We start from the raw sequence: 27,878 nt of genomic DNA on the forward strand, positions 1-27,878 counted from the left end.
TCCGCCATAGAGAGGAGGGAAATGGCGGCGGCGGCTGCAGCCTAGAGCGCCTGTGGCGGGGCGGCGCGGGGCCGAGCCGGCGGACGGACGGACACAGCGGAGGAGGCGGGACTGGACCGTCGCTCCCCGCCCGCTCGCATGAGGCGCCGCGAGAGGCCGCCCGCCTGGGGCTGCGTCCCCTGCCCGCGCTCGGAGCTGCGCCTGGACCTGGTGCTGCGCTGCGGACAGGCCTTCCGGTCAGTGGCCAGGCCTTCCGGTCCGCGCCGGTCCGCCCCTCCCCCGCCTCCAGCTACCACCCCACCCCCACCCCGGGCACGAGCTGCCCGCAGGGCGCGTCAGCCCCGGACCGGGCCCCAGCACCCCCCGGCCGGCTGTGGCCCGGCGTCTCCGCAGAGCCCGGGCCCCGGGCGGGCTGAGCGGCGCGGTGGGCGTGGGCGGGGGCGGGGGCCCGGGGGGCAGAGCCATGGGGCGGCGGGGGCCCGGCGGGGGGGGGGTCCCGGGGGGCAGAGCCATGGGGCGGCGGGGGCGGGGTCCCGGCGGGGGGGGGCAGAGCCATGGGGCGGCGGGGGCGGGGTCCCGGGGGGCAGAGCCGCGCCGCCTGGCGCTCCCTGAGCGGCCTTTGCGCGGCAGGTGGCGGGAGCGCGGCGCCGGGTGCTGGCGCGGGGTGCTGGCGGGCCGCGTGTGGACGCTGCGGCAGGCGGAGGAGCGGCTCTGGTTCGCCGTCCGCGGGGAGGAGGAGGAGGAGGAGGAGGAGCAGCAGGAGGAGGAGGAAGGCGGTGGCGGCAGCCGGCCGGGGCCGGGGCCGGGGCCGGGGGCGTCGCGGTCCGTGGCGGGGACGCTGCGCTCCGGGGGCGAGGCCCAGCGGCTGCTGCGGGACTACTTCCAGCTGCGGGTCGGGCTGGCCGCGCTGTACCGGGGCTGGGCCGCCGCCGACCCGCACTTCAGGGACGTGGCGCCCGCCTTCCCAGGTGAGAGCGGGCCGGGCACCGCGGGCCGGGCCGGGCCGGGCGGGGTGCGGGTCTCTAGGTCGGGGGATGTCCGGGCCCCGGTGCTTCCCGCTGGGGCTCCCCACACTTCACTTCATCCCAGCCGGGTTCTCCCGGGCCCTGCGGTGCCGGAGCTGCCCCAGCCCGGGGGTGCTGTGTGTAGAGCGCTGGGGGCCGGCCCCTGGCTAGCGTACCCCCGGGCTCTGGTGTCGGCCCCTCGTTTCACGGGTGCTAAGGCCCTGTCTGAGCTCTAGGGGCCCTCAAATGGGGCCGGCTTTGCATGCAGGATCCAGTCCCGCAGGTCCCTGCTGTCCGGAACACGACCCCTTCTGTGGGGGTGCTGGGGTTCCTCGGCTCTGGCTGTAGCACGTTGAATTTGGCTGCACTAAAGGGCATGATGTTGGAATGGCCCCAGCTGACCGGGCGATCTGGATGGCTTGGTGTGACTGCCTGGGCCGCCCCAGCGTTTAACACCCCACCAGTCTGTGTGTCAGCTGCCGTTTTATCAGCAGGGATTTTATATCTATTGCCAGATGATGTTAACGAGCATCAGGCTTCATGCTGAGCCCCCCTAGACAGGGGTTCCACTAGATGGGGGTTCAGGGGTGGTTCCCCTGGACAGCTGCTCTGTGAGATCCATCAGTTAGCCAGGTCTCCATTCGTTCACAGTGCACCCTGCTGGCATTGCACCTATACCTTCGACAGGTCTGCACCTGGACAGTTACATTTATCAACCACAGAATGACACCAGCTTTCATGACAAGACCTATTGTCCATAACGAATGGGACTACCATTAACAAATAATGCCATTCTGAAGTGATGCCATTTAAATAACTATTTAATAATAATCATTTCTACTTGTGTATATATCAAAATACATCTATTTTATATTCATTATTGAGTAAGGATTACATAGTGCAGTTTAATTCTTATAACATCAGTGGCCCAGACATCTCCTCAGCCGCACTTTTAGGACATTCTGGTGCAAGTTTTCTACACCTGCTGATTTAAACAGGTTTGTCCCTGCTACATGTTATTTAACATCCTCCTACGTTACCAATGGCCTGGAAAGAATTAATTCATCCTTCTCCTGTGATGTGATGTGCTTCTCTCCAAATACAGGACAGATACACTTACTGAACACTTCGGCATTGTTACCAGTTTTACTTTCTCCATCTAGCAATGGGCTTAGACTGTTCGTAGGCTTTCTTTTGTTCATAATATACTTTAAAGATGACTCCTTATTCGCTTTAGTCCTTGCCAGCCATGGATTTTTCACTGGTGTCTTTAGCTTCCCTTATTAATTTTCTACATTTCATAACTTTTAATTTCTATCAATTGCCATTTGTTTCTTCTTTTCCCCATTTGTTAATATATTGCTTTTTTGTTTCTTATTGTTGCCTTCACTTCGCCACTGAACCAGGATGGGCTTCTAACCAAAGTTGTCCTTTCTCAGTTGTAGAATCAGGGCTTTTTGGCCCTCTAATAAACTCTTCTTAAAGAACTCCCAATTTTTCATATTTTTTCTGTCTGGTTTTCCTCTCGATCAATTTCACTCACAATCTTCCTCAGCTGTGGGGCGTGGGCTACACAGCGCCCTTCTGGCACCTTTTTCTTCCTTGTCACTTGATCAGGCTTTGTTAGGAGCATGTCACGGGCAACATGCATGTCAGTGAGTTAGAATTGCTGCGGGCAGCCGTGCTGATTGCTCAGGGTGTCTGGCTGCCTTGGCTCACTCAGGGTAGCAGGGGTGTCCCACAGGGTTCCTGGAATACTCTGGGGAGACAAATGAGCATCCCATCTAAGCTGGATAAACCAGCTCTCATGTTCCCCCGAGAACTGCAGGAGCCTAGTGGGTGCTGGGTTCCTTCCAGTCTCTCCTGCTGCTGCTTCACTGGGTGACCTTGGGCTAGTGCCCGTCCCGTGAGCCACTTCCCACGGCTTGGAGCTGTAGTGACAAGAAGCTCTGTTAGCATGCAGGCGTGTGCGTGGTGGTAGGGGGCAGAGGGATATTGTCCGTGCAACCAGGCGTGTTCTGTCAATGCAGAGTCACTGTCTCCCATTGAGATGGGGGTGAATGGCCTGCCGTGTCCTAGGGCCCCAGGCACAGCTCAGCCTGGCCCTACGGCGCCAGCGTGTGGTTCCTGAGCAGTGTGCTAAGCACCCTGCTGCTTGGCCCCATTGCCAGGGGGCAGAGCTCCTGGAGTGGCTCCCAGTGAGCGTCTGCCCATGGGCAGCGGGCCGTGCTGTCACCGTTACAGGTTCCACACGTTGTGTTCAGGGCTGCGTGGGCTAGGGGGTGCTCTGGTAGGCAGGACGCGGGGTGGGGGGCAGCTGTCCCTGGGGCAAGCCAGGTATTAGGCAAGGTAGGGTGTGGTGGTTAGGGTTAGGGGTGCCTGGTGGGGTGGGGTGCGGCGCAACGCACGGGGCAGGGCGTCTGGCACCCCATGGTCTGTTTATGCAGTCCAGAGGCCGAGTGAGGAGGTGCACAGCGGCCGCTCTGGGACGTAGCCTGGCTGTGCCTTGTCACCCCCTCAGAGCTGGTCTGTGACCGGGGAGAAGAAGGGGCCCAGGCCAGCGAGCCATGTGGCTGGCCCAGATTGTTTTAGTCACAGGATTTGGGGCCCCAGGGAGGGCAGTGGCAGTGCCAGTGGCAGTGGGATGGCTGGCTTGGCTTTGCCGGGCTCGGCTCCAGCTGTGCCGGTGCAGGCTCATGGGCACTCGCCCTGTCAAACATTGACTCTGGCCTGCAGGAGTGCGGGTGCTGCGCCAGGACCCAGTCGAGTGCCTCTTCTCCTTCCTCTGTACCTCCAACAACCACCTGGCGCGCATCACGGCCATGATTGAGCACCTCTGCCAGGCCTTTGGGCGCCGTCTCTGCCAGCTGGACGGGGAGCCATACCACGCCTTCCCCACGTTGCAGGCCCTAGCCGGTGAGTGACTTCTCCCACCCTATGGCCCCCGTAGCCCAGTCCCCAGCCCCGCGTCCTCCCCGGGCCGGCAGCGCAGCCCAGCCCAGTCCCATGGCTGACCCGCTCTTCTGGTACAGGGGCTGATGTGGAGTGCCGGCTGCGGGAGTTGGGCTTTGGGTACCGGGCACGGTTTGTGAGCCAGAGCGCCCAGGCCGTCCTGAGGCAGTTCGGCCCCGAGGGGTTGCACCAGCTGCGCAGCATGCCCTACCCTGAGGCCAGAAGGCTGCTGTGCACACTGCCTGGCGTGGGTGCCAAGGTGAGTGCTGAGGGCCAGCGGGGCTGAGCGTGGGCACACCTGGGTCCTCCAACCTCAGCCTGCGGGCTGCTGCCAGATGCTGGGCGGGGCCGGGCACCTGGGCTCCATCCTGCAGGGTGCTGAGAACTGATGACACCCCAGGCGGGGTGGTGAGGTGTGTGGCAGGAGAGGTTCGAGGGAGCAGGGGGCTGGGGGCAGATGGCTGTGGGGGCTAGGGGTTGGGTGGCAGGAGGTGGGGCTGGGGGTGAGGGGAGCAGATGGCGGGGTATAGGAGGGATTGGGGGCTAGGGAGGCAGTTGGCTGGGGGGTGAGGGGAGTGGATGGCGGGGTGTGGGGGTGACGGGGCTGGGGGTATTACCCACTCACCCCGCGCTATTGGCGGCAGGTGGCCGACTGCGTGTGTCTGATGGCGCTGGACAAAGCGGAGGCCGTGCCCGTGGACACCCACGTGTGGCAGATCGCCCGGCGTGACTACGGCCAGCAGCTGGGCTCAGGCGCCAAGAGCCTGACCAGGCGTGTGCACACTGAGCTCGGTGAGTGCCTGGGCGTCATGCTGGGCCCCTCCCTGGGGGCAGCTCAGCGGCGCTGACCCCAGCTGGCAGGGAGCTGCGCATCCCCTCACCTGAGCTTTCTCCCCTCAGGAGACTTCTTCCGGAGGCTCTGGGGACCTTACGCAGGCTGGGCACAGGCGGTGAGTAGTGCTCAGCGCGTGTGCAGGCAGCCTTGCACACCCCACATCCAGCCGGGTGCAGGACTGGTCTGTGGAGACTGGCAGCCCACGAGAGCGGGGGGACAGATCCCGTTCCCCCACTGCGCACGCCTCCCTCGCCCCCACAGCTCCCCGTCTCCTTGTCTCGCAGGTTCTCTTCTGTGCTGATTTAAAGCAGTTCCGGCAGGTCCCCAGCCCAGGCGTCAGGACGAGGAGGGACCAGGCCCCATCAGCGGCTGCTCTTCCCCGCTGCAGACTCAGCCCCGCCCTGGAAGCTGCACCTGGGGACAGTGGGACACTTTGCACAGAAGCCGCTCCGGCCTCTGGTGCCCCGGCTGTCGAACTCCACAGTGGTGCCCGCCGGAAACGAGCCTGTGGTGAAAAGGGCCCCTTCAGAGGGCAGCTGGCTGCGCCCAGCCCACTCCCTCCCTGCAGGAGGCGCTGCAGGCGGGGGGCAGCTCCTGGGTACACCAGCCCCGCCCCGCAGGGGGTGTTGTAGGGGCAGTTTGCGTTTCGGGGCAGCACAAGGCAGGTTTGGGGAGTCCTGCAGCCTCTGGTGTGACCTGCAAGAACCATTTCCAGCGGGGCAGGGTGGTCGTCCCCAGGTGTGGGACCCAGGCCCCCCGCGTTGGAACATACGGGGCGGGGCGTGCACTGACAGCCACGGACGGGCTCGTTTCCCCTCTGATCGCCAGCGTTGCTGCGCTGTCGCAGGGGCGGGGGCGTCTGAGAGCTGAACCCTCGCTGGGTGTCAGGGTCGTGGGCTGTGTACGGAAAAGGATCTGGAACGGCAAATGTTGTCCCCAGTGGCTGGCGCGGAAACTGCTCACCGGGGCGGGGCTGCTAAGTGCTGGCTCAGAGCCCCAGCCCTGCCGGGGTCGCACCGCAGCCTTCCCAAGAGCCCAGGAGCTGACCGGGAACAGGGCACCCAGTGACAGACAGACAGCCAGGCTAGGAACTGCCCCGAGGAGCTCAGCGGGCCCCCACTGGTCCCCACTGCTCGGCCTGGGACAAGCGCTGGGTGCACAGCCCGTGGGGTGAGCAGCGGAGTGTCACTGGCACTGGTACGTGTTTCCCAGCTAGCAGGGCCCGGGGGGCAGCTACTCTGCAGGGGGGCTGCCCAGCGGGAGGGACTGGTCATGGGTGTGTGACAAAGTGGGTCCTGGGCCTGGGCGAACGATGATCTCCAGAGCCTTGGCCCCCGCTTCTCAGCTCTGCCCCCCGTGCATGTGGGGAGCGTGCAGGGTGAAGAGCTCGGGGGGGGGGTCCTCTTGTGTTGCTAGCAACCACCAGGGGAGGGAATTGCCGGCTGGCCCCAGCCAAGGTTTGCCCTGTGATTCCCCCCACACCCTGGCAAACCCCCCCAAGTGGTGCAGGGGGGCGTGTTCCCCAGTGCAGTGATGCTGACAGGAGCCTGGCTGGGGTCTCGCACTCTTGCCTTGAGCCTGCTGGAGCTCACGTGGACATGGGGGGGCTCTGCCTGACCCCCCCCTTCAGCGGCTGGAGCAGGTCTGGGCCCCAGTGAGCAGGGCAGCTGCTGCATTCACTGCTTTCCTTTAATACAAGCATCAACTTGGAAACAGCCTTGCTTGGAAAATTCAGCTTGAACGTGCGGGGAGGGGAGTGGGGTTGAGGCCATGGAGGGGTGGGGTGAAGGGGAGCAGCGAGCCCCCGCCTTGCCCACTCAGGGCTGTGCCCCCCCTCCCCTGTGCCCCATACCTAGGCACGTGGCCTGCCAGGGGTGCAGGCCGGCAGCATCAGTGCTCAGGGACCCCCTCTCCTGCCCCCGGTACCTGAGCTCCCTGCCACAGAGGGAGGGGTGCTGCAGAGGCATGTGCAATGTGTGGGGGGTCAAAGGGGCTGGTGTGGGGGTGACAGCAGCCCAGGCGCGGCCCTGGGGGAACGCTGGGTTCCTAGCCCAGGCCCCGCCGCGCATGGTCCTCGTCTGCATGGGAGACAGTCCCGGGAGCTGGGCTCTGCCCGGCCAGGGCTCAGGGGGGCCGTGCCCGCTCCCAGCAAGTCCAGCGTGGCTTAGCACAGCCCCAGCAACGAGACGGCAGCTCCCTGCACCTGTCGGCCCCCCGGGGGCACAGCCCAGGCTGCTGGGGCCCTGTAGGGCGGTGCTGGTGCGGGCGGGCGAGTCAGGGCCGTGCTGGGTGCAGTCAGTCCGGGGGCAGGCGTTGAGCGCTGGGTCCCGGCGAGCCGCTGGGGTCGGACCCTGTGGGGAGAGAAGAGGCGTCAGGGGCGCTGGGAGGGTGAAGGCTGGGCAGACACGGCTTGCTGGGGGTTTGTGGGGGGAGCTGGGCACAGCTGCTGGAGGGGCAGGGGCTGGGCAGCAGAGGCCAGGCCCCAACGAATTCACTGCCCAGCGGCCACGGCGTCTGTCCGCGCCCCGCAGACTCACCGTAGCTGGCTCCCGCCCCCAGCAGCGGGCCTGGGCCTGGGCCTGGGCCTGGGCCTGGGCTGGGGGGACTGGTTTGGCCTCCTCCCTCCTGGCTGGTGCCGAGCTGCAGCTTCCTCATGTGTCTCACCACGGCCGTGGCATTGAACGCTTGCTGCATCGGGACAGACAGACGGCCATGAGCGGGCGCCGTGAATGGGGGGGCTAGCAGGAGCCAGGCCCACTCCCCCAGCACCCCTGCCCTGCCCCCCCCACTGCTCTCTGCTGGAATAGGAGTAACTAGTGCTTCCCCTCCACCCCCCGGCCCCCACCAGGGCTTCTGCCCCACCCCCTGCTCAGAGAGGTTGGGAGCCCCCCCACAGCCACCTCCTGCCCTCCCCCTCTGCACCCCTTGCGAGGGAGGCCAGTTTGGTGTAGCTAGGGCCCCCCCCCCCCACTAGCCCTATTGGGAGAGGCCGGGGTGGGGGCGGGCGGGTCCCCCCCAGGCAGTGGGCGTGGCGGGGGGCCCTGCACTCACTTTCCACTTGCTCTTGGCGAAGTTCTTCTGGATCTGCTCGCTGACAGACTGGTGGATGTTCTTGTTCAGAGCCGTGTCCCCGGCGATCCTGCGAAGGGCACAGGGGGGGTGCCCCAGGGTCAGAACCCCAGCAGCAGGGCCCCCGAGAACCCAACCAACCCCCGGGGCTGGCGTGAGTTCTTTCTGGTGAGCAGAAACAGGCAGGGTGGGGGCAGAATGACCCAGCACCGGCCCCCCCGAGCCATGGGGGGTAGCTGTGAAAAGGGGACCCTCACAGGGGGCCAAGCAGCCCCCAGCCACCCCCACGGGGCCCCTTACCAGGGGTGCTGCAGGGCCTGCTCGCAGGTGAAGCGCTCGCTGGGATCCTTCTCCATTAAGTGCTGGATGAAATCTTTGGCTAGAACCAGAGTGTGAGAAAGTGCATCAGGGCAGGCGCCAGGCCTGCTCCCGCCCCCCTCCCTCCTCGTCTGCGCCCCCATCCCCCACTGGCCAGAGGCTCCCCCTTGTTATGCATCTGTGGCGCCTGGCTGGGGGGGGGGGCCGGTGCCTGCTCACCTGACTCGGAGATGTCATCCCAGTAGGGCGAGTCGAATTCATACTCGGCCCGCAAAATCTGCTCAAAGAGCCTGGCGTCGTTCTCATCGTAGAAGGGGGGGTAACCGCACAGCCTGGGGGGGCAGAGAGAGGTGGGGGGGTAACCGTACAGCCCGGGGGGGGGGGCAGAGAGAGGTGGGGGGGTAACCGCACAGCCCAGGGGGGCAGAGAGAGGTGGGGGGGGTAACCGCACAGCCCAGAGAGAGGTGGGGGGGGGCACAGAGAGGGGGCAGGGGGGGGGTAACCGCACAGCCCGGGGGGTAACCGCACAGCCTGGGGGGGCAGAGAGAGGTGGGGGGGTAACCGCACAGCCTGGGGGCGGGGGAGTACCTGGGTGGTCTCCAGGCCATGTAACTGCTCAGTCCAGGGGAACCCGGCCAGGTCCCTGCCCTCCCCCCGCCCCAGCACCCCCAGCACCCGGTACCTACAGGATGTAGGCGATGACGCCGATGGACCAGCAATCCACAGCCTTGCTGTAGGGCTTCTGGGCCAGCACCTCGGGGGCTGGGGGGAGAAGGGGGCAGAGGTGAGGTGCGGGCTGGGTCCAGAGTTAATTACACGGCACCTCCTCCCCCCGACAGGAAACCCCCTGCGGGGCAGCCCCCACTTCCCCCAAACACGGCATCTCTGGGGGGGGGGGGCGCTGCCACCGGCCCGGGGGAGGCGGGGCGGGGCCGTCACTCACCCACGTAGCCGGGGGTCCCGCAGGCCGTGGCCATGACACTGCCCGCGCCCTCGATTTTCGACAGCCCGAAGTCGCTGATCATGATCTTGGAGTCCTCGTCCAGGCTGTAATAGAGCAGGTTCTCGGGCTGCCCCGAGCCGGGCCGGGCTCAGTCTGGGGCCCTGGCTGGGTCCAGCGCCCCACACACAGCAACCCCTATGCTGCCCCCCTCCCTGCAGTCGTCTGCTGCCCCCATATAGCCCCCCCCCCCCTCACCCCACGTGTGACAGCCAGCCCGGTGAATGGTCCCACATTCACAGCGGTGCCCTCCCCACAGCAGGTGGGCCGGGGACGCTCGGACGGGTGGGGGGCAGGGGGTGACTGAGCGGAGCGGCACAACGTGGGGGGAGGTGGCAGAACAAGCCAAAGGGAATGTCTGTAAATGGGGGGGTGTGGAGCTGGTGGGACAGGCACCAGCACAGAGCTAGGGCACGCCAAGGGGCTGGGTCAGATAGGCAGCTCCCCACCCATGGGGCTGGGCCTCCCCCTTGTGGGTCAGAAAAATCAATCATCCAGAACCAGCCTGTTGTGACCCCCCGCAAGGTCTTCACGCCCCCCCCCCCTCCCCCGGATTTCTGGGATGGCCTGCATGTCAAAAGCTTTAACCCTTGAAACAAAGGCCCACACATGTCATGTCCCTGCACCCCTGCACGTCAGGGCACCAACGCCTGCCCAGGCGCCCCAGGCTGTGCAATGGCTCGGCCCTGGCTGGAACCCCTGGCGCTGAAGCAAGAGTCTGCAGAGAAACCAAGGGCCTCGGCGCTTCTCACCGCAGCTGGGCCCTGCGGGTAGGGCACGGCCGAGCCCGGGCCATGCAGCGAGGGGAATCCAGCAGCTTCCAGCCAGGGACATTGCAACAGACGCATCCAGACCAGGAGGCGAGGTGGGAAAGCGCCCGGTCCAGGCCGTGCAGACACGCAGGCGATGCCGTGGCGAAGGGACACACGGACAGCCTGTGCCTGCTCCGGGCAGGGACGCAGAGCTGGTGCTGAGTGGCTGGCAAGCAGCTCAGAGCCCTCACAGCCCCGGGTGCAGGGGGTCGGGCTCAGTGATGCCGTAGCAGCACCGGTACAGGCCTGGCTGCATCGACTGCCTGCGGCTGGCCACGCCACGCGGCCGGGCCCCTCCCAGACACGCGCTCACCTTCAGGTCCCGGTGCACGATGCCCATGTCGTGCAGATAGCGCACGGCGTCCAGGATCTGCCGGATCAGCTGGCTGGCGTCCCGCTCCGTGTAGAACCCCTTCTCCACAATCCGATCGAAGAGCTCCCCGCCCGAGACCCTGCCGGCCGAGGGGGACGAGATCAGGCTTAGCCCCTGCCCCACGCGCCGTGGGGTGAGGCAGGGACTAGCTCCCGTCATTTGGAGCCCGGCAAACCAGGTGCAGGGACTCCAGCATGACACAGCTGCAGCCCGGCTGCCTCCGGCCCCACCACAGCCCCTTCCCCCACTCACAGCTGCATGATGAGGTACAGGTGCCCCCCGCTCTCGTAAATGTCATCCAAGGCCACAATGTTGGGGTGCTTGATCCTGAAAGAGAGAGGGGCCAGCGGTGAGACGGCGGGTGAGTGAGACCGGGAGGGGCCAGCGGTGAGCCGGGGGGTGAGTGAGACCGGGAGGGGCCAGAGGTGAGCCGGGGGGTGAGTGAGACCGGGAGGGGCCAGCGGTGAGCCGGGGGGTGAGTGAGACCGGGAGGGGCCAGCGGTGAGCCGGGGGGTGAGTGAGACCGGGAGGGGCCAGCGGTGAGCCGGGGGGTGAGTGAGACCGGGAGGGGCCAGCGGTGAGCCGGGGGGTGAGTGAGACCGGGAGGGGCCAGAGGTGAGCCGGGGGGTGAGTGAGACCGGGAGGGGCCCGGCCCGGCACTGGGGCAGTGTTCGTGGCACCACGGGAAGCAGAGCCAGAGGTGTCAGCTGTCACTGCCCAGCCAGGCTGGCCTGACATCGGGCCCGGCTCCTGCACAAACAGGCTATTCCCAGCCACCACGTGGGCTCCGCACGGCTCCCCCCGCACGGCCCCAGACAGGGCCCAGGGTCGCTGCACTCTCTGCTCGGCCCCGCGCTGTGCCCCACTGCCGGCGCCAGTCGCTCTGCCCTGCAGCCGCCTGCCCCCCAGGAATACCCCCTGCCAGGCCCCTGGTGCCAGGGCGTGGGGCTGAGGGGGCATGTGGGCAGGATTGTCCTGGCCCAGCTATTCCCTGGCCGCTGTGGGGCCCAGAGGGACCCTAGGCAGGCCCCACAAGTGCAGAAAGCACTGCAGGCTGCCCTGCCTCCCTGGGCCCGGCCCAGCCCAGCTCTGCCTGTGGCACTCGCCATGCAGCAGCTCCTGTGGCGCTGGGGTGCCCAGACCAGGCCCCGCTGCCCCCTGCTCCCAGCACTGACGCTCCAGAGCCCAGCAGCAGGGCACCTTGCCCCTGGCTGGGCAGAACGAGGTCGGGGTCTCAGCCGGGGCAGTGTCCCACGAGCGCCACGGGATGGGCTGGGTCAGGCGGCCGCAGGGACCTCACGAGGCTGCAGCCTGGGGCTATTTTCGGAGCCTCTGATAAGCAGCCCAGAGCCAGAGAGCGGCGGGGCCGGGCGCGGCAGTGCCTGCGGGCCCCAGGCTGGGCTGCGAGGGACACGCCAGACTCTCCGGCCCCCATGGACAGGCAGCAGCACACAGGGGACGAAGCCAGCCTGTCCCGAAGGCCTGGCCCAGGGGCTGTGGGGCGGCCAGGCCAGGCCAGAGCCGGGCAGCCCCTCAGCCGGCGGCCGGCAGCACCTACTTGTGCAGGACGGCGATCTCGTTCTCCATGCTGCTCTCCTTGCCCTCCAGGGCCTGCTTGGCAATGCACTTAATGGCCACCAGCTTCTGGCTCCTCTTCTCCGCTGCCAGCACCACCTCCGAGAAGGCGCCCCTGGGGAGAGGGGGAGATGGGGCCTCTGAGCCCAGGGCAAGCGGACGGCTCCTGGCGGGGGGCCGAGCAGCCAGAGGGCGTGGGGGAGCCCTGCCCCGGAGCAGCTGAGGGGCAGGATGAGGCCCCCTGGGAAATCACATCTCCCTGCTGTTGGCATGGCAACAGCCTGAATTCCCAGCTATTTATAGCAGGACATGACAGCCGGGGGTGGGGTGGGTTCAGGACGGGACGGGACGGGACGGCCAGAGATGCCGGCCCCACGGTCAGGCTGGCTATACAGGAGAGCCGGTCTGGGGGCAGGGGGCACCGTGGGTCACACCCCGGGCAGCCTGGCTCTGCGGAGGGTGGGAGCGAGTATGCTGGGCACTGGGCTCCCCCGTGCTGCTGGGACACAGGGCTGCCACCCCTGGAGCAGGCCCAGCCCTGGGGCGCTGCTCATCCCCGGCTGCCCCACGCCGCACCCCCCTGGCCGTCGGAAGGAAGGACCCGCAGGGGTGGGTGCCCAAGGGACAGACCCCGGCCCCCAGCCCTGCCGCGCTCTGGCTAAGCCTGGGAACACGACTACGGACGCGCCTGCGGCTGTGCCACGTGCCGGGGCCAGGCTTGTCCGGGAGACAGCCCTGGCTGGGCGCGCCGGGAGCAGGAAGGGACCGCGCTGGGCTCCACGGCAGACACAAAACTGGCATCAGCCCCGAGCCGCAAACACGGCCCGCGGAGAGCAGAGACTGGCAGGGCTCTAGCCAGGATCCCAACGAGTCACAGGGTCCTGTGTGCCCTCCGGGCCCCGGGGTCACTGGGCATCCCCCCACAGGCTGCCTGCAAGGAGCCAGCCCTGACCCCAACCCAGCTCTGGTGTCCAGAGCCAGCCGCACCTCGGCCCTCGGCGAGGGATCCCTGTATCAACGGCCCCCACCCCAGAGCCAGCCACACCTCGGCCCCCAGCGAGGGATCCCTGTATCAACGGCCCCCACCCCAGAGCCAGCCGTCGGCCCCCAGCGAGGGATCTGTATCACGGCCCCCACCCCAGAGCCAGCCGCACCTCGGCCCCCAGCGAGGGATCCCTGTATCAACGGCCCCCACCCCAGAGCCAGCCGCACCTCGGCCCCCAGCGAGGGATCTCTGTATCAACAGCCCCCACCCCAGAGCCAGCCACACCTCGGCCCCCGGCGAGGGATCTCTGTATCAACGGCCCCCACCCCAGAGCCAGCCGCACCTCGGCCCTCGGCGAGGGATCCCTGTATCAACGGCCCCCACCCCAGAGCCAGCCGCACCTCGGCCCCCAGAAAGGGATCCCTGTATTAATGGCCCCCACCCCAGAGCCAGCCACACCTCGGCCCCCAGCGAGGGATCCCTGTATTAACGGCCCCACTGAAGAGGGCCCCTTTGGGTGGAACTCAGGCTCCCTGCCCCCGAGCCCCAGCCCCGCCTGCCCCCCAGAGCTCGTGGGCCCAGCAGTGAGCTCCCCTGACGGGTCCAGGAGCAGCAGCAGCAGCAGCAGGTGCCTTGCCCGAGGCCACGTCAGCACTGCCAGGGCTGGTGCCGCATGGCTCAGCTGGCGTCTGTTTGCACGAGAACAGCCTGACCTCGCCCAGGGCCCAGGCACCAGATAAGAGGGCGGCCGGAGCCACCCAGGGGAATGCATCAGAAACCAGCTGCACCGAGCTCGCCCCACCCACGCCAGCACCAGGCAGCTGCACCCCAGCCCCCAGCCAAGTCAGGCCCCACGGAGGGCGACTGCTCCCAGGCGGGGCGGCGGGGCTGGCTGAGAGCCGGGCACTGAAGAAGAGGCAGTGCGGGAGGGCACCTGGGCCAGTCTGGAGGAAGGCTGGCTGGAGACGGCAGCCAGAGGCCCTATTGATGGGCTGGGGCCCAGGATGGTCCAGGGCTGGTGCTCTCGCCGAGCGGTGCCGGCTCTGAGATGGGGGCTGCCCTGGGGGTTTAGCAGGGATGCCAGCCACTGCCCCTGCCCGGCCTGCTGCTCACGCACAGGCCATCTGGAGGGTACAGCTGGAGGCTGGCAGCTCCCAGGGGGTTAGAGCACCTCCAAGTCCACCCCCGCAGGGGCGCTGCTGGGGGGCAGGCCTTGGTGCACAGCCCCGCCAGCTCCAGCCTGCCTGGCGCTGACCAGAACCCGTTGTCTCTCTGCTTGCTCACTTGGGTTGTCAACAGGAAAAGGCAGACACACCAGGGCCGAGGTTTCCGGAGAGCACGGGAAGTGAAACTTGCGGTTTATTTAATCCGGTGGCGTCCTGGGAGCCCCGCACTGCCCCTCCACCCACAGCCCCCAGAGCCCCGCACTGCCCATCTTGCAAACCCCAGCCCCCTAGGATCCTCACGCTTCCCCCTCCCAAACCACAGGCTCCCTCCATGCAAACCCAGCCCCTGCCCACCCCACCCCCATGGAACCCCCAGATCCCCGGGTTCCCTGCATTGCCCCCAGGCCCCACGGGACCCTCACCCCCGTGCAACACAACTCGGGGGAGAATTCAGTCTGCACGTTCCTCCAACTCCAGGCTCCCCTGTGGGCTCCAAGCCAGCTCTGTGCACAGGGAGCTGGGGCTCGGCCTCTGCCCAGAGCCAGGCTGCGTCCCCGGCTGCCAACAAGGTGTGCCCTCCACCCCACAGGCCCAGACAGCCTCTCTCCCCATCCGGCCCCGGTGGCGTCATTTTCCCAGGGCAGAGGGAGGGTGCACACCCTGGCGGTAGGCACTGTATGCACCCTGCAGACAGTCTGGGCCCCAGAGAGCTGCCGGGTGAGAGCCGGCGACGGCCGGAGCGACGCGGAGCCAAGGCCCCGAGGGCAGCAGGACGGGCAGCAGCCCACGGCAGGGGGAGTTTTACGCAGGCTTTGAAGGGGGACAGGGAGGCAGCTTTGCAGAGCTCTGTGGGGCGCTCAGCACCTCCCAGCGTGCGGGGCAGCAGGGAGAAAGAAGAAGGGGCGAGTTTGAAGCTGTAACAGGCGGGTGAGGGAGGCTGGCGTCCTGGGCCACTCGGGGGCAGGAGTCGCAGCTCAGCCGGGCGTGGGATCAGCCACGCAGGGCCTTGAAAGGGAAGCGGGCTGCTTGTCTGCTGGACACAGCAGGGCAGCCAGCGGGGGTGCGGGGGCGGGTGGAAGCACAGGGCTCGGGAACGGTCTTCGCACAGCCGCGTGAACGGAGCTGGGCGGGCGGGGGGGGATGCGGGGCTGGAGGGGAGGGTCAGCTCAGCGCTGCCGGAGCTCAGCCAGGTCCTGCAGACACAGCCGGGCCCTCGAGGGGCAGACGGGGGCAGCGCTATCCGCACATCCAGGGGTTGGGCAAACGCTACAAGCTCCCCCCTGCCCTACTGCGAGGGCTGACGCTGGGGGCCAGACGGGGAGACCCCCTTGCTGGACACTCCGGCTCCCCTGAGTCTTTGCAGCCGGGCGCCCGGCGCTTGGTCCAGGCCAGCGCTGGAGGCCCGGCAGAGGGCTCCCAGCCCTGCCCTGGGCACAGGAGTTCCCCACCCACTGCCAGGGCCCTAGATCCACAGCTCAGCTCCACCCCGTCTCCCCTCAGTCACCCCCCCCCGGGCATAGACCACCGCCCGTCACCCACCACACGGCCCCTCCAGGCCGTCACACCCCTCATCACCTCACACACCGCCCCCCAGGGCTCGCGTCACCCCCCCGGGGCACAGCCGCAGCAGACAGGCCGAGCCCCTCACCCCGTGCTGCAGCAGCTCAGAGCAGAGCCGGGCCATGTGGGGCCGGCAGCACCGGGGAGCCAGCGGGAAGCTCCGTCCACAGTCAGCTCACCCAGCCCAGGGAGCAGGTGCCATGGCAACCAGGCCCACGCAGCAGGTCCTGGCGGGCAGCTTCCTACAACGCTAAGGCGGCGGAGGGGGGAGCAGGGTCTCCGGTGGGGGGCTGCGACTCCTGCGCTCTGGGGGGGGACAGCAGCCCTGCCAGGGGCAGGTGCAGAGGGATGGAGTACAGCAAAGGGGGTTTGATGGTGGGGGCTCTGCCGGCAGCCGGAGCCGTTCTGGACGCCCACGGCCTGTCTGGGATCCGACAGCCCCTTCCCTTTGCTGTGCTGCTGGGAACCAGGCCGCGGGGCTGAACTCAGGGGCTCCGATGCAAAGCGCTAAGGCCAGCCCCCGTGGCCCAGAGGCTGGGCTTGCTGGCTTCCCTGCTGGGGCACTGGTCGGTGCGCCGTGCCGCGCCGCTGGGCAGAATCTGCCGGCAAGGAGGGAGCCGGGGCACAGCTGAGCTGCAGGGGGTCTGCCAGCCCCAAGACAAGAGTGAAGCAGCCGCAAAGGGGGGGAGCCAGTCCCGCCCCCAGTCTGTAACTGCTGGGTGGTCCCCGAAAACGCAACTGCTACCAAGGCGGCAGCCCGCCGCACCTGGGGAGGAGCAGGGGGCCGGCCCTGGGGGCAGTGCCGTGGGGAGATCACACCTCACCCAGCGCACTGTGGGGCCCAGACCCTTCCTACCAGCCCCACACCGGGATTAGCTGTCCTGGGGCAAGAAGAGCACGAGGGCCCATAAACTGCCCCACGTGTGCCCCGCCCCCGCAGGGAGGAGAGCTACGGTACGTGTGCACTGGTCTGCCAGCTCTTAAAGACACCCAACACCAGTGCGATCACTGGGCCTGTCTCAACTGGGGGGAGGGGAGACCTCCCGGGGGCACTAGGGGGACCCCGCCCCACGCGTTCTGAAGGGGGCAGAAGTGGGAGGCTTTGGGAATCTGTCTTTGCACAGCTTACGCATCCTGGCCAATTGCATGAACTCTGTCGACCCCAGACCCCAGAGCCTGGACTTCACCACTTGCTGGCAGGGGCCTTGGTGCCTCTCCAGCCCCACTCCGCTCCCCAGGACAACCACAGAAGTTGTTTGCATGGAACGACGCTGTCTGCAGAGAGCGGGAACCCTCGGAAAAGGAGCCCTTAGAAGCTCTGTTCAAGACAGGCTGGCTGAGCGATGGGGCCCGCTGGCACTGAGCAGGCCCAGAGGGCAGCTGCAGGGCAGGGAGTGGGGGAGCCTGGGTGCGCTGGACAAAGGGGGTCTGAGCGGCAGGGAGGGCGCCGGGGGGAGGGTTTCCATGCAGGTTTTGTGGCCTTTGCATGGACCCCCTGCGCTCTCCAGGAACAAAGTGTGTGTGCGAAGAGTCCATGCTCCAGCCAGAACTGGCGTGTCCCGGCGGTGACCTGGGAACTGGCGTGTGCACCAGGGCGAGCTCTGGGCAGGATGAGCTTCAGCCACTGTGGAGTCTGGGCGTGGGGGTCAGGCTGGGGCCCAGCCCGCGGGAGCTGAGAGACACAGGACATCCAGGGTTTGGAGCTAACGCAGCAGCCCAGCCCACGTGGACCAGGTGTGCGCCAGGCTCTCGCCTTCCGTCCCGCGCCCTAATCCTGTCTGTAATTAACACGTTAATCCAGGCTCAGAGCCATGCCAGTCTCGGCCGGATGAGCAGCAGCGGGCACCCCCCGCAGCACCAACCTGCTGACACAAACTCACAAGCCTGAGCCGCCCCCCCCTCACATGGGGAGCCCGTCCTGCCCCAGCAGGCAGCCAACTGCCCCCTCCTAGCGCCTGACAGGGTCTGTTCCTTCGCTCTCAGAGCGGGCACGAGGGGCTCACGCAGGGCAGAGGCTGGCAGCGCCACTCCGGGGTGGGCTCCAGGCAGGGCGCGTGGCTGGGACCCTGCCAGGGTCCAGGGGAATTCACAGGCCCCCCCACAACCCAGAGAGCTGGATGTCTGGCCACCTCGCCCAGCCTTGCCCCACTCACCAGCAGAGCAAAGGGCTCTGTCAATATTGACCCAACCAGCCAAGCCTTGGGCTAATATTTGAGGCAGCTGATCCTGCCCCCTTCCCCCCCCCCAGCCCAGCAGCAGCCCCACTGCAGCCCGGATGCGGCACGCCCCAGAGCGAACATGTGGAGAGGGACACAGGGCCGCCAGCTGGGGAGAAAAGAGCACAGGCCCAGAGCTCCACAGGGACAACCCTGCTCCCCACAGCCCCCTGCTGGGAGACCCCCCCAGCCAGCGCCTGCCCCACACCGCACAGCCCCCTGCCAGCAGGGCTGGGGTTCCAGTGACCCTCCCCATGGCAGACAGTGCGAGGGCGAGGGGCAGCGCCTGTGGCGTGCGAGCAGGGGAGGCCGGAGAGCTGGGTCTGAGCACAGTGCCGGCAGAGGCACGTGCGGTTCCTCAGACTCACGTGCCCAGGGTCTCCCGGAACTCGTAGATCTCCCGGATGTCCTTGGCTCTCTTCTTCCAGCTCGGCCCATCCTCATCCAGAGGCATCATCCTTCGCGGACCGGGCTGGGCCGGGCCGCCCCGGCAGCCTCCTTCCCGAGGAGCAGCGGTGAGCGGGCCCCGACAGGCCTGGCACAGGGAAGCGGCGTGAGGGTGTCGAGCTCAGGGTCTGTGAGGCAGCAACGAGGAGGTGGCATCAGAGCGGACCTGGCATCCGGGGCCTGCCCCTCCCTGCCGGGCAGGTGCTCGAGCTGAACTAGCAGAGCTGGGGGCCGTGACTGGATGGGCAGGGCCGGGCCCAGCGGCCGAGCCGGGAGAGGGGCGGCAGGGCAGGGCAGGGCCGTGCCCACCAGCAGGCTACTCGAAGGGGTCTGTGAAACGTGCCAGGCCCCGTCTCCCAGCGCGGCAGAGGGCCCTGCGCACACAGGACAGCCCCAGGCAGGCCGCCCGAGGGCTGCCGGGCGCTGTGGGGAGCTCAGAGCGGCAGCTGCTTCACTCGGCTCCTGGAAAGGCCCCAGGAGCCCTGGTCACCCAGCGCAGCCCTGCTGGTGGGGACCCCGGGACGGGTGCCCAGCCCCGGGCCCGTGGCCCTGCTTTCTGGTGGCAGGGGCGATGGGAGCAGGAGGCTGCGGAGCAGAGATCAGCTCCGAGGGGCTGGGCCGGCAGCCCCATGGGGTGGGCCCCACGGCAGTGGCAGGGCACAGGGCACTTCACCATGCGCCCTGGGGGGCCAGGGCCTTTCCCTGCCCCCCCCCCGGTCCTGCCCCGGCCCCTCCCACAGCAAAGTCAAACCGCTTTTTACCCACTAGTTCCCTGGCAGTCGCCATGACAACAGCAGCGGCTGCAGGGAGCACACCAGAGCCAAGGTGCAGATCCGCCCCCCACGGCTGCCCTAGGGCCAGCAGCCCAGCAGAGGCAGAGATGGGTGCGGCGCCCGTCCGCCCCTCCCCACGCCCTGGGACCTATTCCCCTGGGCTCCAGCCAGGCCCTGCCCGAGAGACCCGCCATCCCTGCCAAACAGCTCGCAGCCCACAGAGACCCATGCACGCCACTCGCACGCCCGCCTCACTCGCACGCCCGCCCGCACCACAAGGTGGCCAATGGCTGCCTGGATCCTGCCAGGCCAGGCCTGTGTCACACAAGACGCCGGGCCGCGGGAAGGGGCAGAAAGGCAACGGGCAAGAGGCAGAGCCACAGTCAGGGCACACGCAGAGGGAAATGTGCACAGCCGCGTGCAGAGACACACACAGAGCATCACCTCAGCAGGCAGGGGCACACATCCGGACAGATGGGTGCATGTGCGTATGCACAGGTCCCCCTGCCACGCATGCACACACACTCAGCACCCGTGCACACAATCTCGCACACACATGCTCCCAGATACCCCTGCACGCATGCACACACAGACCCCCCCCCCGCACACACACAGACCCCCCACATATGCAAACACACAGGTCCCCTCCGTGTGCGTGCACTCATACACAAACAGATACACACGCATGCTCACAGTGAATCCCTGCACACATACATAAACATCCCATGCACACACACACAACCCTCACATGCACACACACAGAGATCCCTCCATGCATGGGCACACACAAAAACACACGTCCCCACAGACGTGTGCACAGACTGTTGCATACATAGGTGTGCCCACAGATCCCTGCACACGTGCTCACATGCCCCGCACACATGCATCACCCCACAAGCGCACACACGCACACACGCACACATCCTGGCCGCACGGATCCCCGCACACGTGTGCGCACACACCCTGTACACACACATCCCCACACACAGAGCCCGCGCGCACACACACACACGCACTCCGCGCGGACAGACCCAGCACACACCTGCACACACGCACGCACCCCGCGCGCGCGCGCGCACGGACAGTCACTCACGCGCGCACACACCTGCACACACGCAGCCCGCGCCCGCGCGCACACTCACTCACTCACTCACTCAGGCGCGCCCGGCCCCGCCCGGCCCGGCCCTTACCGCGCGCCCCTCGCCCCGCTCTGTCCCGCGCCGAGCGGCCGCAGCTCCCCCAGCCGGCCGGCACCGCAGCCCGTGACGTCACGGCGGGGCGGGGCCCGCTCCGGGGCGGCCAATCCGGGGCCGCGAGCTACCTGGCAACGGGCCGCAACTAAAATTCGCCGGGGGCGGGGCCAGCGGGGCGGCTCCATTCACAAGGGGGGGGAGGGGCCCGGCCCGTACGGCGACTCCGGACCGCGGAGCCCCGCCCGGCCCCTCGCACCGCGGCCGGCCGAGCGCGGCGCCCAGCAGCTCCCGCCGCCCCGGGTCCACCCCGCCCGCCGCCGGAGTCACGGGCCAGCCCAACCCGCGGAACTCCCTGCCGCGGGCAGCAGAGCGACCGCTCCCAGGGCCGCGCCGCCTCCTGCCAGGGCCGAGGGGTCAGCAGCCCCGCCCAGCCCCGCGGCCCCGATCCCAGCACCGCACCGCACAGCACCACAGCGGCCCGTTTCCTTGTCCCACCTTTATTGTCTCTTTGCTGGTGCAGCCGCAGCAGCGCGACCGGCCTTTGCTGGCCCCGCACTTCATGCGCAGCCCCGCGCCCTGCTGGGCCAAGCCGCCCCTTCTCCCCGCCCCGGCGTCTCCTGTCCTCACCCGCTGCACGGAAATCAGCGGCTCTCGCTCCCTGCCGCACACGGCCCAGCTCAGCCCCCGGGGCCAGGAACGTGCTCCCAGCCCTGCCCCGGCTCTGGCTGTACAGGCCTCCTGCAGGACCACTGCCCCCCCGCCCCAGCTCTGCCCTGCCCTGCCCTACGGGACCAGGCTCGCACCACCTCCAGCTGCCCCACAGCCGCACCTGGCCTCCGGCGGAAGCGAGGGGCTGCCCTTCAGGCCTGGCCCCCTCGGGGCTGGACAGCCTCCTGGCCCCAGAAGTGCCTAGCCCCTGCCCCCTTTCCCAGCGCTGCGGCCGAGGGTTCAGCCCCATGCACGCTGGGGGAGGGGGACAGCCCCTGCTGCGGGCACGGACCTGGCAGCGCCGGGCACTGTGCAGCGGGTCCGTGCGCTCCCCCTGCAGCGGGATGGCCAGCAGCGGGGCCCAGGCTCACAGCACCCTCTGCTCCAACCGGGCACTGCTGCTGCCCAGCCTGAGGGGAGCTGGGGGCACCCGCCCCCGCTTAAGCCAGAGGCTGTTTTTCCCAGGATGCACCTCCCTGCTTTGCTGCAGCCCGTGTCCCCAGCGCAGGGGAGGGGAGCTCGACCCTTGGAGCCAGCAGGGCTGGTTGCTAGAGACATCCCCTGCCCTTGCCCAGGGACTGCCCTCAAGGGGCCAGTGATCTGCTCCAGGCAGGCAGCTGTGCTCGTACCTGTCCCGGGGCTCTGGGGCGGCTCTGGTTCCCACAGCCAGCTGGGTCGAGAGAGGACAGTCACTGCCCCGGAGCCTTCTCCACAGAGCACAGCCAGGGTGAGGTGGAAGGGGCTCTGGGCACTGCCCCGGGCAGCCCTGCGCAGCACCCACGAGAAGGAGCTGCCTCTGCAGATTAACTGCCCAGCAGCTAGGCAGGGAGAGCCCCCTCCGCCACACTAGTGGGGAAGGGAGCCGCAGAGTAGCTGTGCACCCCCCGCCGCCCCTATAGAGAACAGCTGCTCAGGGAGGTGCCCAGGGACATGCAATGGGAGCTCTGCCTCCCCAGGGCCTACCAAACCCCTCCACCCTGGCTCTGGTGTGAGACCCCAGGCAGACAGAGCTGAGCCTTGCCCCTGGCCCCACTGAGACAAAGGGACGGGGGCAGTCACGGCTAAGGCCCACAGGTAGGAGCCTCCATCTCCCCAGGGAGGAGCTGTGTCCGGCCTGCTCTGTGCAGGCAGAGGAGAGCCCAGCTGGGCAGCCAGTGTCAATGGAGGAACAGGGGCGGGGTGGCACACAGCCGAGTCCCAGTGCTTCCCCGCTAGCCATCCAGTAGCTTGAGGATGCTCTCACGCTCCTTCAGGGTCTTCCAGGCCTGGTCCTTCTCCTTCTTGGTGGGTGTGCGCTTCTTCTGGCGCGCTGCCATGATCTTGCGGAAGGCATCCATGACCTCGTTGTCAGCCATGCGCACACGCTGCCGCAGAACCTGCCTGTGCAGCTCGTCCTTGGCCAGCCTGGAAAGAGAGGCAGACCCATCAGCCGCTGCCCATCCCTCGCAGGCAGCACCGCTGGCCTCACACCCACCTGAGCAGCTCCTGCTTCTTGGCACGATTGTGAGCGCTGAGAGCCTTGAGCTCAGCCTGCCTCTTGCGCAGCTCAGCCAGGACCTCGTCCTCCGAGTCCTCGGCGGGGCGGTCCTCTGACTCCAGCAGGCCTTGGGCAATCAGCTCCTCTTTGATCCGACCCTCCAGGGACTTGGTGTGAGGGACGCTGCAAGGGGCAGAGAACAGAGCTGCCGTGAGGCCCCTGGAAGGAGACGGCAGCCCACCACTCCTGTCTACTGCAGCAGCACACACCTCAGTCTGCCTGCTGTCCCAGCTCAGCAACGAGCCAGCCACTCCTTCCCTCGCTGCTCCGTCAGGGCCTCTCCAGCAGCCAGGGGCGAGGCCCCTCACTCCAGAGAGGAGCAGTGAGAACTAACCAGGCTCCCTGGCCGGGATCTCAGCCAAGAGGCCGAGCACATGGCTCTCCCCTTGTTCTGGTGCTGCCTGCTGCGCACAGGAGAGACCGGGCTCTAGTGCGCTGGATCTCGGGGGACAGGAAAGCATTCTGATCAGGGGCTGGACACACCAGGCTCTCTAGCCCTTGAACTTCTCCCTACTGGGCAATTCCTCAACGCATCCAGACACAAGAAGAGAGCTTTCTTCTCTGCTTCCTTTACAGCCCCGGCACACCCACTCCAGGCCTGAGCCCCGGGAAAACCTGCCAGAGAGGAGTTTTCAGGGCAGAAGATAGCCTGTTCCCCAGGCCACCATCCTGCCCGGCTGGCCCCCTGGGGCTGCTCACCTGAAGGGTTTGTTCTGGCTGCGGGGGGAAGTACTGGCACCGTCAGCTCCCGAGTCTTTACCCGTGATCTCTGGTATCGGGGAGTCCTCGATGGGTGAGATGATGTTCTCCTAGCACCAGAGGATGCCAAGGGAAGGGTCAGTGACGGAGCTACCGGGACTCCAGCCCAAGGGTAAGGCAGTCAGGCTGGAGCCTCACTCACCTCTACAAGTGCCTGCAGGAGGCGCTGCGTCAAGGGCCCAAACGGGCAGCCGTCCTCAGGCTGCTCATGCTGGGACTCGGATTTCTTCAGCAGGGCATCGACATCTGGAAGGAAGCCGGGAGGAAGTGGTGAGCAGAGCCGGGGGGTGGGGAGCAGCACAGCAGCTGCAGCAAGGAGCTGGGCCTGCTAGCGCAGCAATGGGCTCTGGGACTCCCCAGCCACCCCCGGGGTGAGGCTGGCACATCCACCCCACCCACAACAGGCAGCCCTTGGCTTCACGGGAGAAAGCCCCGTTCTCATCACTGCCCCACGCCCCCTGCGGCTGAATCCCCCAGGGCAGCACCCCACTGAAAAGCAGTCCCAGGAAGAGAGCCCCTGGGCGGGGGGTAACGAGAGAAAGGCGAGCAAGGCGCGTACCTTCCTCCAGGCCTCTTGGCTGGCCTGAAGGCTGTTCAGCTTTGCCGGGCACGGGCAAAGCACAACCCGCCCCCCAAATACACACACATCCCTCCGTGCCAGGCGTGGGCAAAGTGCAGCCCCTCCCCCCCTACATGCTGATCGGTCCCTCAGTACCAAGTGCTGCGAGGGGGGGAGGGAGACAGAGGCACCTTTCGTGTCCAGCTCCGTTAACGGTCCCAGGATGCCTTTCTTCTTCTCAGCAGCAGCTGCTGCCCGGGCTCCGTCCTTCTGCTCCTCCAGCAGATCCTCCTGGGCCCAGCGCTGGGAGTAGTGCTTCCCCAGGGGCGGGATCTGCAATGCAGAACAGTGAGCTGGAGGTTCAGAGTCCCTCAGGCCTCTCTCCCCCCACGGACGTGGAGCATGGCCATAAACCCCACTTTGCAGCCTGCGCTGACAAGCACCAGCTTCCCCATCACAGCTTCTCCGCAGAGAGCCGAGGCACATCTTGTAAAGGCTGCTCCTTGAGGGCACATGCCAGGAGCTTCACCAGGTGCTCCAGAATTACCACCTGGGGAAAAGGGCCAGCGTGGGGAGTTCCAGCTGCCCACACCCAGGCCGGAGCTGGGCTAAGGAGCTCTCCCTGCCTGAAATGCTTCTCCCCCCTTGCTGTGTGACAAACTCTCGCAAAGAAGGAGCCACCCAGTGCTCCAGGGGACTCTGCCCCGAGTCCTGGCACCTGCAGACTAAATGCTGCAGGAGAGGGCTGCTTCTTCATCTCAGCTCTGGAAAGTTCGGATGTGAGCGATCCCTGTCAGACACAAAGCATGCACAGACTGGAGGGCAGCGTCCCTCCCGGATCTCAGCGAGCAGCAGAAAACGGGTCCCTCCCCAGCATAGCACGCCTTGAGGTTACAGCTGTAATGCACAAGCAGCCTAAGCACTGTGGATCCATCTGCCATTCCTGTACACTTCCAAGGGGCAGCGAGGCCCGTGCCCTGGCTCTTGCTGAGGGCACTGGGAGGAGAGCTGGGAAGTTCCAAGCTGGGTCCTCACCCTCCTGGACTTTTGCTTCTCTCTCGGGTCTGGATTTTAATACTCCTCTCGGCACCCTGGCACCACACCTGATTCTGGACAGCCAGCATTCCTGCCTGAAGCAGCATGGTCACTGGCAGTGTCCGTGAGACCCCGCCCCAGCTGTCGCTATAGAAGTCAGGTGTTGTTAGGAGCTTGGCACTGATACTCTTTAGAACACTGGGAAAGCCGGTGTTTTGACACTGATCTGGAAGTTGCCAGTACACTTCAAGCACGTCTTTAGCTGCATTAAGCAGCAACAGATTAAGAAGCATTTGCATGGAAAGGATCACTGCACTGTGACCGTTTAATACTAAACTCCTACTGAGGCCAGCACATTTCCATTTTCATAATTCAGCTGCCCAAGACGGTGTGCTGCACACTAGTCCTGAGGATGAGCTCAGTACTCCAAGATGCTGCACACTTCGATCGAAGACTCGAGATAAAAACAGAAGATGCCCAGCCCAGGGCAACATGCTCACAGCAGCCCACTTCGCTGCCCGAGATCGGGGCAGATTGCACCATCCTGCCTCAGCAGCACAGAGGTTGCAGTGAGTGGGTCACTACACGCTCCACTCCTTAGAGAATACAACCGCCAGTTCAGCTTGAGTCCACCCAGCCTGCATTGCTCAAGCAGAGACAAGAGGTGGCCAAGGCCTCCACCGCAGACCCACTGCACTGCCAGGATCCAGAGGGGGAAGGAACGTCCCGAAAACACAGGCCTTTGCCGCCAGCCTTGCCCCAGTGGAGTCGGCACCCACTGCGAGGCACAGGGCTGAAGAGTCCAGATGGCAGGACTTGGGGGGAGAGAAGGGAGGACCCGGGCCCATGGAGCAGAGAGTGGGGGAAGGGAAGTGTTTTTACCTTGTAGTGCTCAGCCTCATCCTCCGGGGGTTTGAGCAGCTCCTCCAGGGTCCGCACTTCCTCGCTGGTGAGGTCGGCACAGTACGGCTCCACGGAGGCCCAGAACCTGCAGGGCAGAGCGAAAGGGGGACACGCTGGGCCAGCGAGCAGGCTGGCTGCACCGAGCCGGGGGTAGCAGCAGGGCACTGACCAGCTGAACTGAGCCATGGCTCCGCTGCCCAGGAGATGGATTCTGATGCCCCAGGATGTCTGTGTCAGACCAGACTCTTCACTCCTACCTTAGCCAAGCTCAAATTCATCTCTGCAGCTGGTGCTTTGACAGGGAGAATCAGGGAAATGAGTTCATTGTCCTTGGGAGTCCCCCGGGCCCTCAGCTCATTGCCCCAGCTGACTCCAGCCCACTCTCCCGGGGTCCCTTCACACACGCACCCTACATACCTATTCGGGGCATCATTTTTGGGGATCCGAGGCATGTCAACTGGGTCATCTGGAAACTCATATTCTTGGATCTTGGGCTGGAGGTTCTTGGATTTGGGCCGCCCAGGGCCAGGCCCTGTCCCATGGCCTCCCTTCCCCTCTAGTTTCTGCTTTTTGGGCTTTCCATGTTTAACTGGGGTGCCCGGTTCATGCTCTTTGCCCAGCTTCAGGAACCGCCTGTCCCCCTTCTTGTCCTGCCAGTCTGTCAAAATCTGAAAGAGAACGACTCCGTGTCACACCAGACAGGCAGCTGTCTGAACCCCAGAAACAGTGAGGGGTAAGGAGGGATCTAGTTCCATCCAAAACCCTCCCCTCACTGAGCCCGGTCTGCCCTTTAAGGGTGTCCCCCCCCCGCTTTCCTCTTTTCCCCAGCAGCCGTCATGCTGCCTTTCCTTCGGGCCCTCCATTCACCCGGCAGCTGGTGACCCCCTGCCAGCTCTCAGGGCACAGTCAGGCACAAAAAAGGCTGGAAAGCCTTGCGAGGTTGGTGGCGAGCTGGCTTGTGCTGCAGCATTGTCTGCCAAGGGAAGGGGGAAGCCAGCGCCGGGGACAGCACACCACTGGCTAGCTCACTGCAGGGGACCGAGAAAGCAAGGCAGCAGGCGGCCCGTTCAGAGCCCCATAGAGCAACACGTTACTTGGGTCAGACACGGCCCTGCAGCGGGCTGCGGCCAGTAGCGAAAGACAAAGATTCTTCGAATGTTAGGCTAGACGGGGCCATTAGATCATCCAATCCAACCTGCCGCACAGCACAAGGCCCAGGCCATTCACTATCACCCTGTCACTCCTGTGCTGGCCCAGTAACTTGTGACGTTACTTGTGACTCGGGCAGCAGGAGTACGGCGTTCACTCTGAAGAGTAATGGCAGCATCTCAAACCCCAGCACACTGCCTGTTCCGCCCTAGCGGCACCGCCACCGAGCAGCTCCCGGTATGGGCACCCTGGATTGGCAGACCCCAGAGGGACTGCGTGTCAAGTGGGGGGAGCTTTGCAGATATGGGGTGCCTCTTCCACCTGACACAGACGGGACGGCCCTCCCTCCGCCTGCTCCTGAGCCAAACAGCCCTTGGCAAAGGGCCGCGGAGCCAAGACTGATGGACTCCAGCTGAAGCGGTGCCTGCCCCTGGGCAGCCTGCTCCCACCTGTGGGCGTGGGGCTGCCCTTCACCAGGGCATCCCAGGGCGCCGCCAGGAACTAGGGAGCCTGACCTGCGTCTCTGCCTCCAGCACCCGCAGCCGGCGGCTGGCCGAGGACAGCAGCGTCTCCAGCTCCAGCTGCAGCGTGTCGAGCTCCTCGATGCCGATGCCATCGTCCTCGGAGCGGGCCAGCACGGCCGTGTAGCGCGGGCACACCTTCAGGTGATCCACCGACTTGAAGTCGTGGAACTGCAGCGGGCAGTCCTTGAGCTCGCTCATCGCCCGGCGGAGACGGCGCCGGCTGGCTGGGCCCCGGGGCTCCTGGCAGCGAGGGGTGAGGGGTGCAGGGGGGCACCGGGCTGCGGGGGACAGCGGGAGTAGTGGGAATGGGGGGCACCAGGCTGGGGGGGGGCGCTGGGCTATGGGGGGCTGCAGGGAGTAGCGGGAATGGGGGGCACCAGGCTGGGGGGGGGGCCACCGGGCTGGGGGGACAGCGGGAGTAGGGGG

The 27,878-nt window shown here is 66.4% G+C and overlaps 3 protein-coding genes across 4 annotated transcripts; 1 reads left to right on the forward strand and 2 right to left on the reverse strand.

Annotated features, from left to right (window-relative positions):
- Positions 1-110: 110 nt before the first annotated feature.
- Positions 111-6,985, forward strand: OGG1 (8-oxoguanine DNA glycosylase). The gene is made up of 7 exons (XM_067540635.1): positions 111-236; positions 631-968; positions 3,741-3,920; positions 4,037-4,215; positions 4,601-4,748; positions 4,857-4,906; positions 5,076-6,985. Exons 1-7 carry the CDS (start codon positions 139-141, stop codon positions 5,421-5,423), a joined length of 1,341 nt encoding a protein of 446 aa, XP_067396736.1. The 5' UTR covers positions 111-138; the 3' UTR covers positions 5,424-6,985.
- A 19-nt stretch (positions 6,986-7,004) lies between these two features.
- CAMK1 (calcium/calmodulin dependent protein kinase I) lies at positions 7,005-21,347 on the reverse strand. Of its 2 annotated transcripts, none has more exons than XM_067540660.1 (12): positions 20,276-21,347; positions 18,234-18,440; positions 11,922-12,053; positions 10,616-10,690; positions 10,304-10,442; positions 9,122-9,248; positions 8,865-8,940; positions 8,398-8,510; positions 8,161-8,239; positions 7,843-7,930; positions 7,329-7,479; positions 7,005-7,142 (listed from the first exon to the last, which is right to left on the reverse strand). In XM_067540660.1, exons 2-12 carry the CDS (start codon positions 18,320-18,322, stop codon positions 7,087-7,089), a joined length of 1,125 nt encoding a protein of 374 aa, XP_067396761.1. In that variant the 5' UTR covers positions 18,323-18,440; positions 20,276-21,347; the 3' UTR covers positions 7,005-7,086. The 2 variants fall into 2 exon arrangements, with proteins under 2 accessions (XP_067396761.1, XP_067396769.1); XM_067540668.1 differs by lacking the exon at positions 20,276-21,347 and adding an exon at positions 19,530-19,652.
- On the reverse strand, positions 21,347-27,760 carry TADA3 (transcriptional adaptor 3). Its single transcript, XM_067540647.1, has 8 exons — positions 27,444-27,760; positions 26,197-26,447; positions 25,759-25,864; positions 24,033-24,174; positions 23,425-23,528; positions 23,223-23,332; positions 22,461-22,646; positions 21,347-22,390 (listed from the first exon to the last, which is right to left on the reverse strand). Exons 1-8 carry the CDS (start codon positions 27,648-27,650, stop codon positions 22,198-22,200), a joined length of 1,299 nt encoding a protein of 432 aa, XP_067396748.1. The 5' UTR covers positions 27,651-27,760; the 3' UTR covers positions 21,347-22,197.
- Between the last annotated feature and the right edge of the window lie 118 nt (positions 27,761-27,878).

This window comes from Emydura macquarii, unplaced genomic scaffold, assembly GCF_026122565.2.
Source record: "Emydura macquarii macquarii isolate MOO-44397 ecotype Brisbane River unplaced genomic scaffold, CSIRO-AGI_Emac_v2 contig_71, whole genome shotgun sequence".
Lineage (NCBI taxonomy): Eukaryota > Metazoa > Chordata > Testudines > Chelidae > Emydura > Emydura macquarii.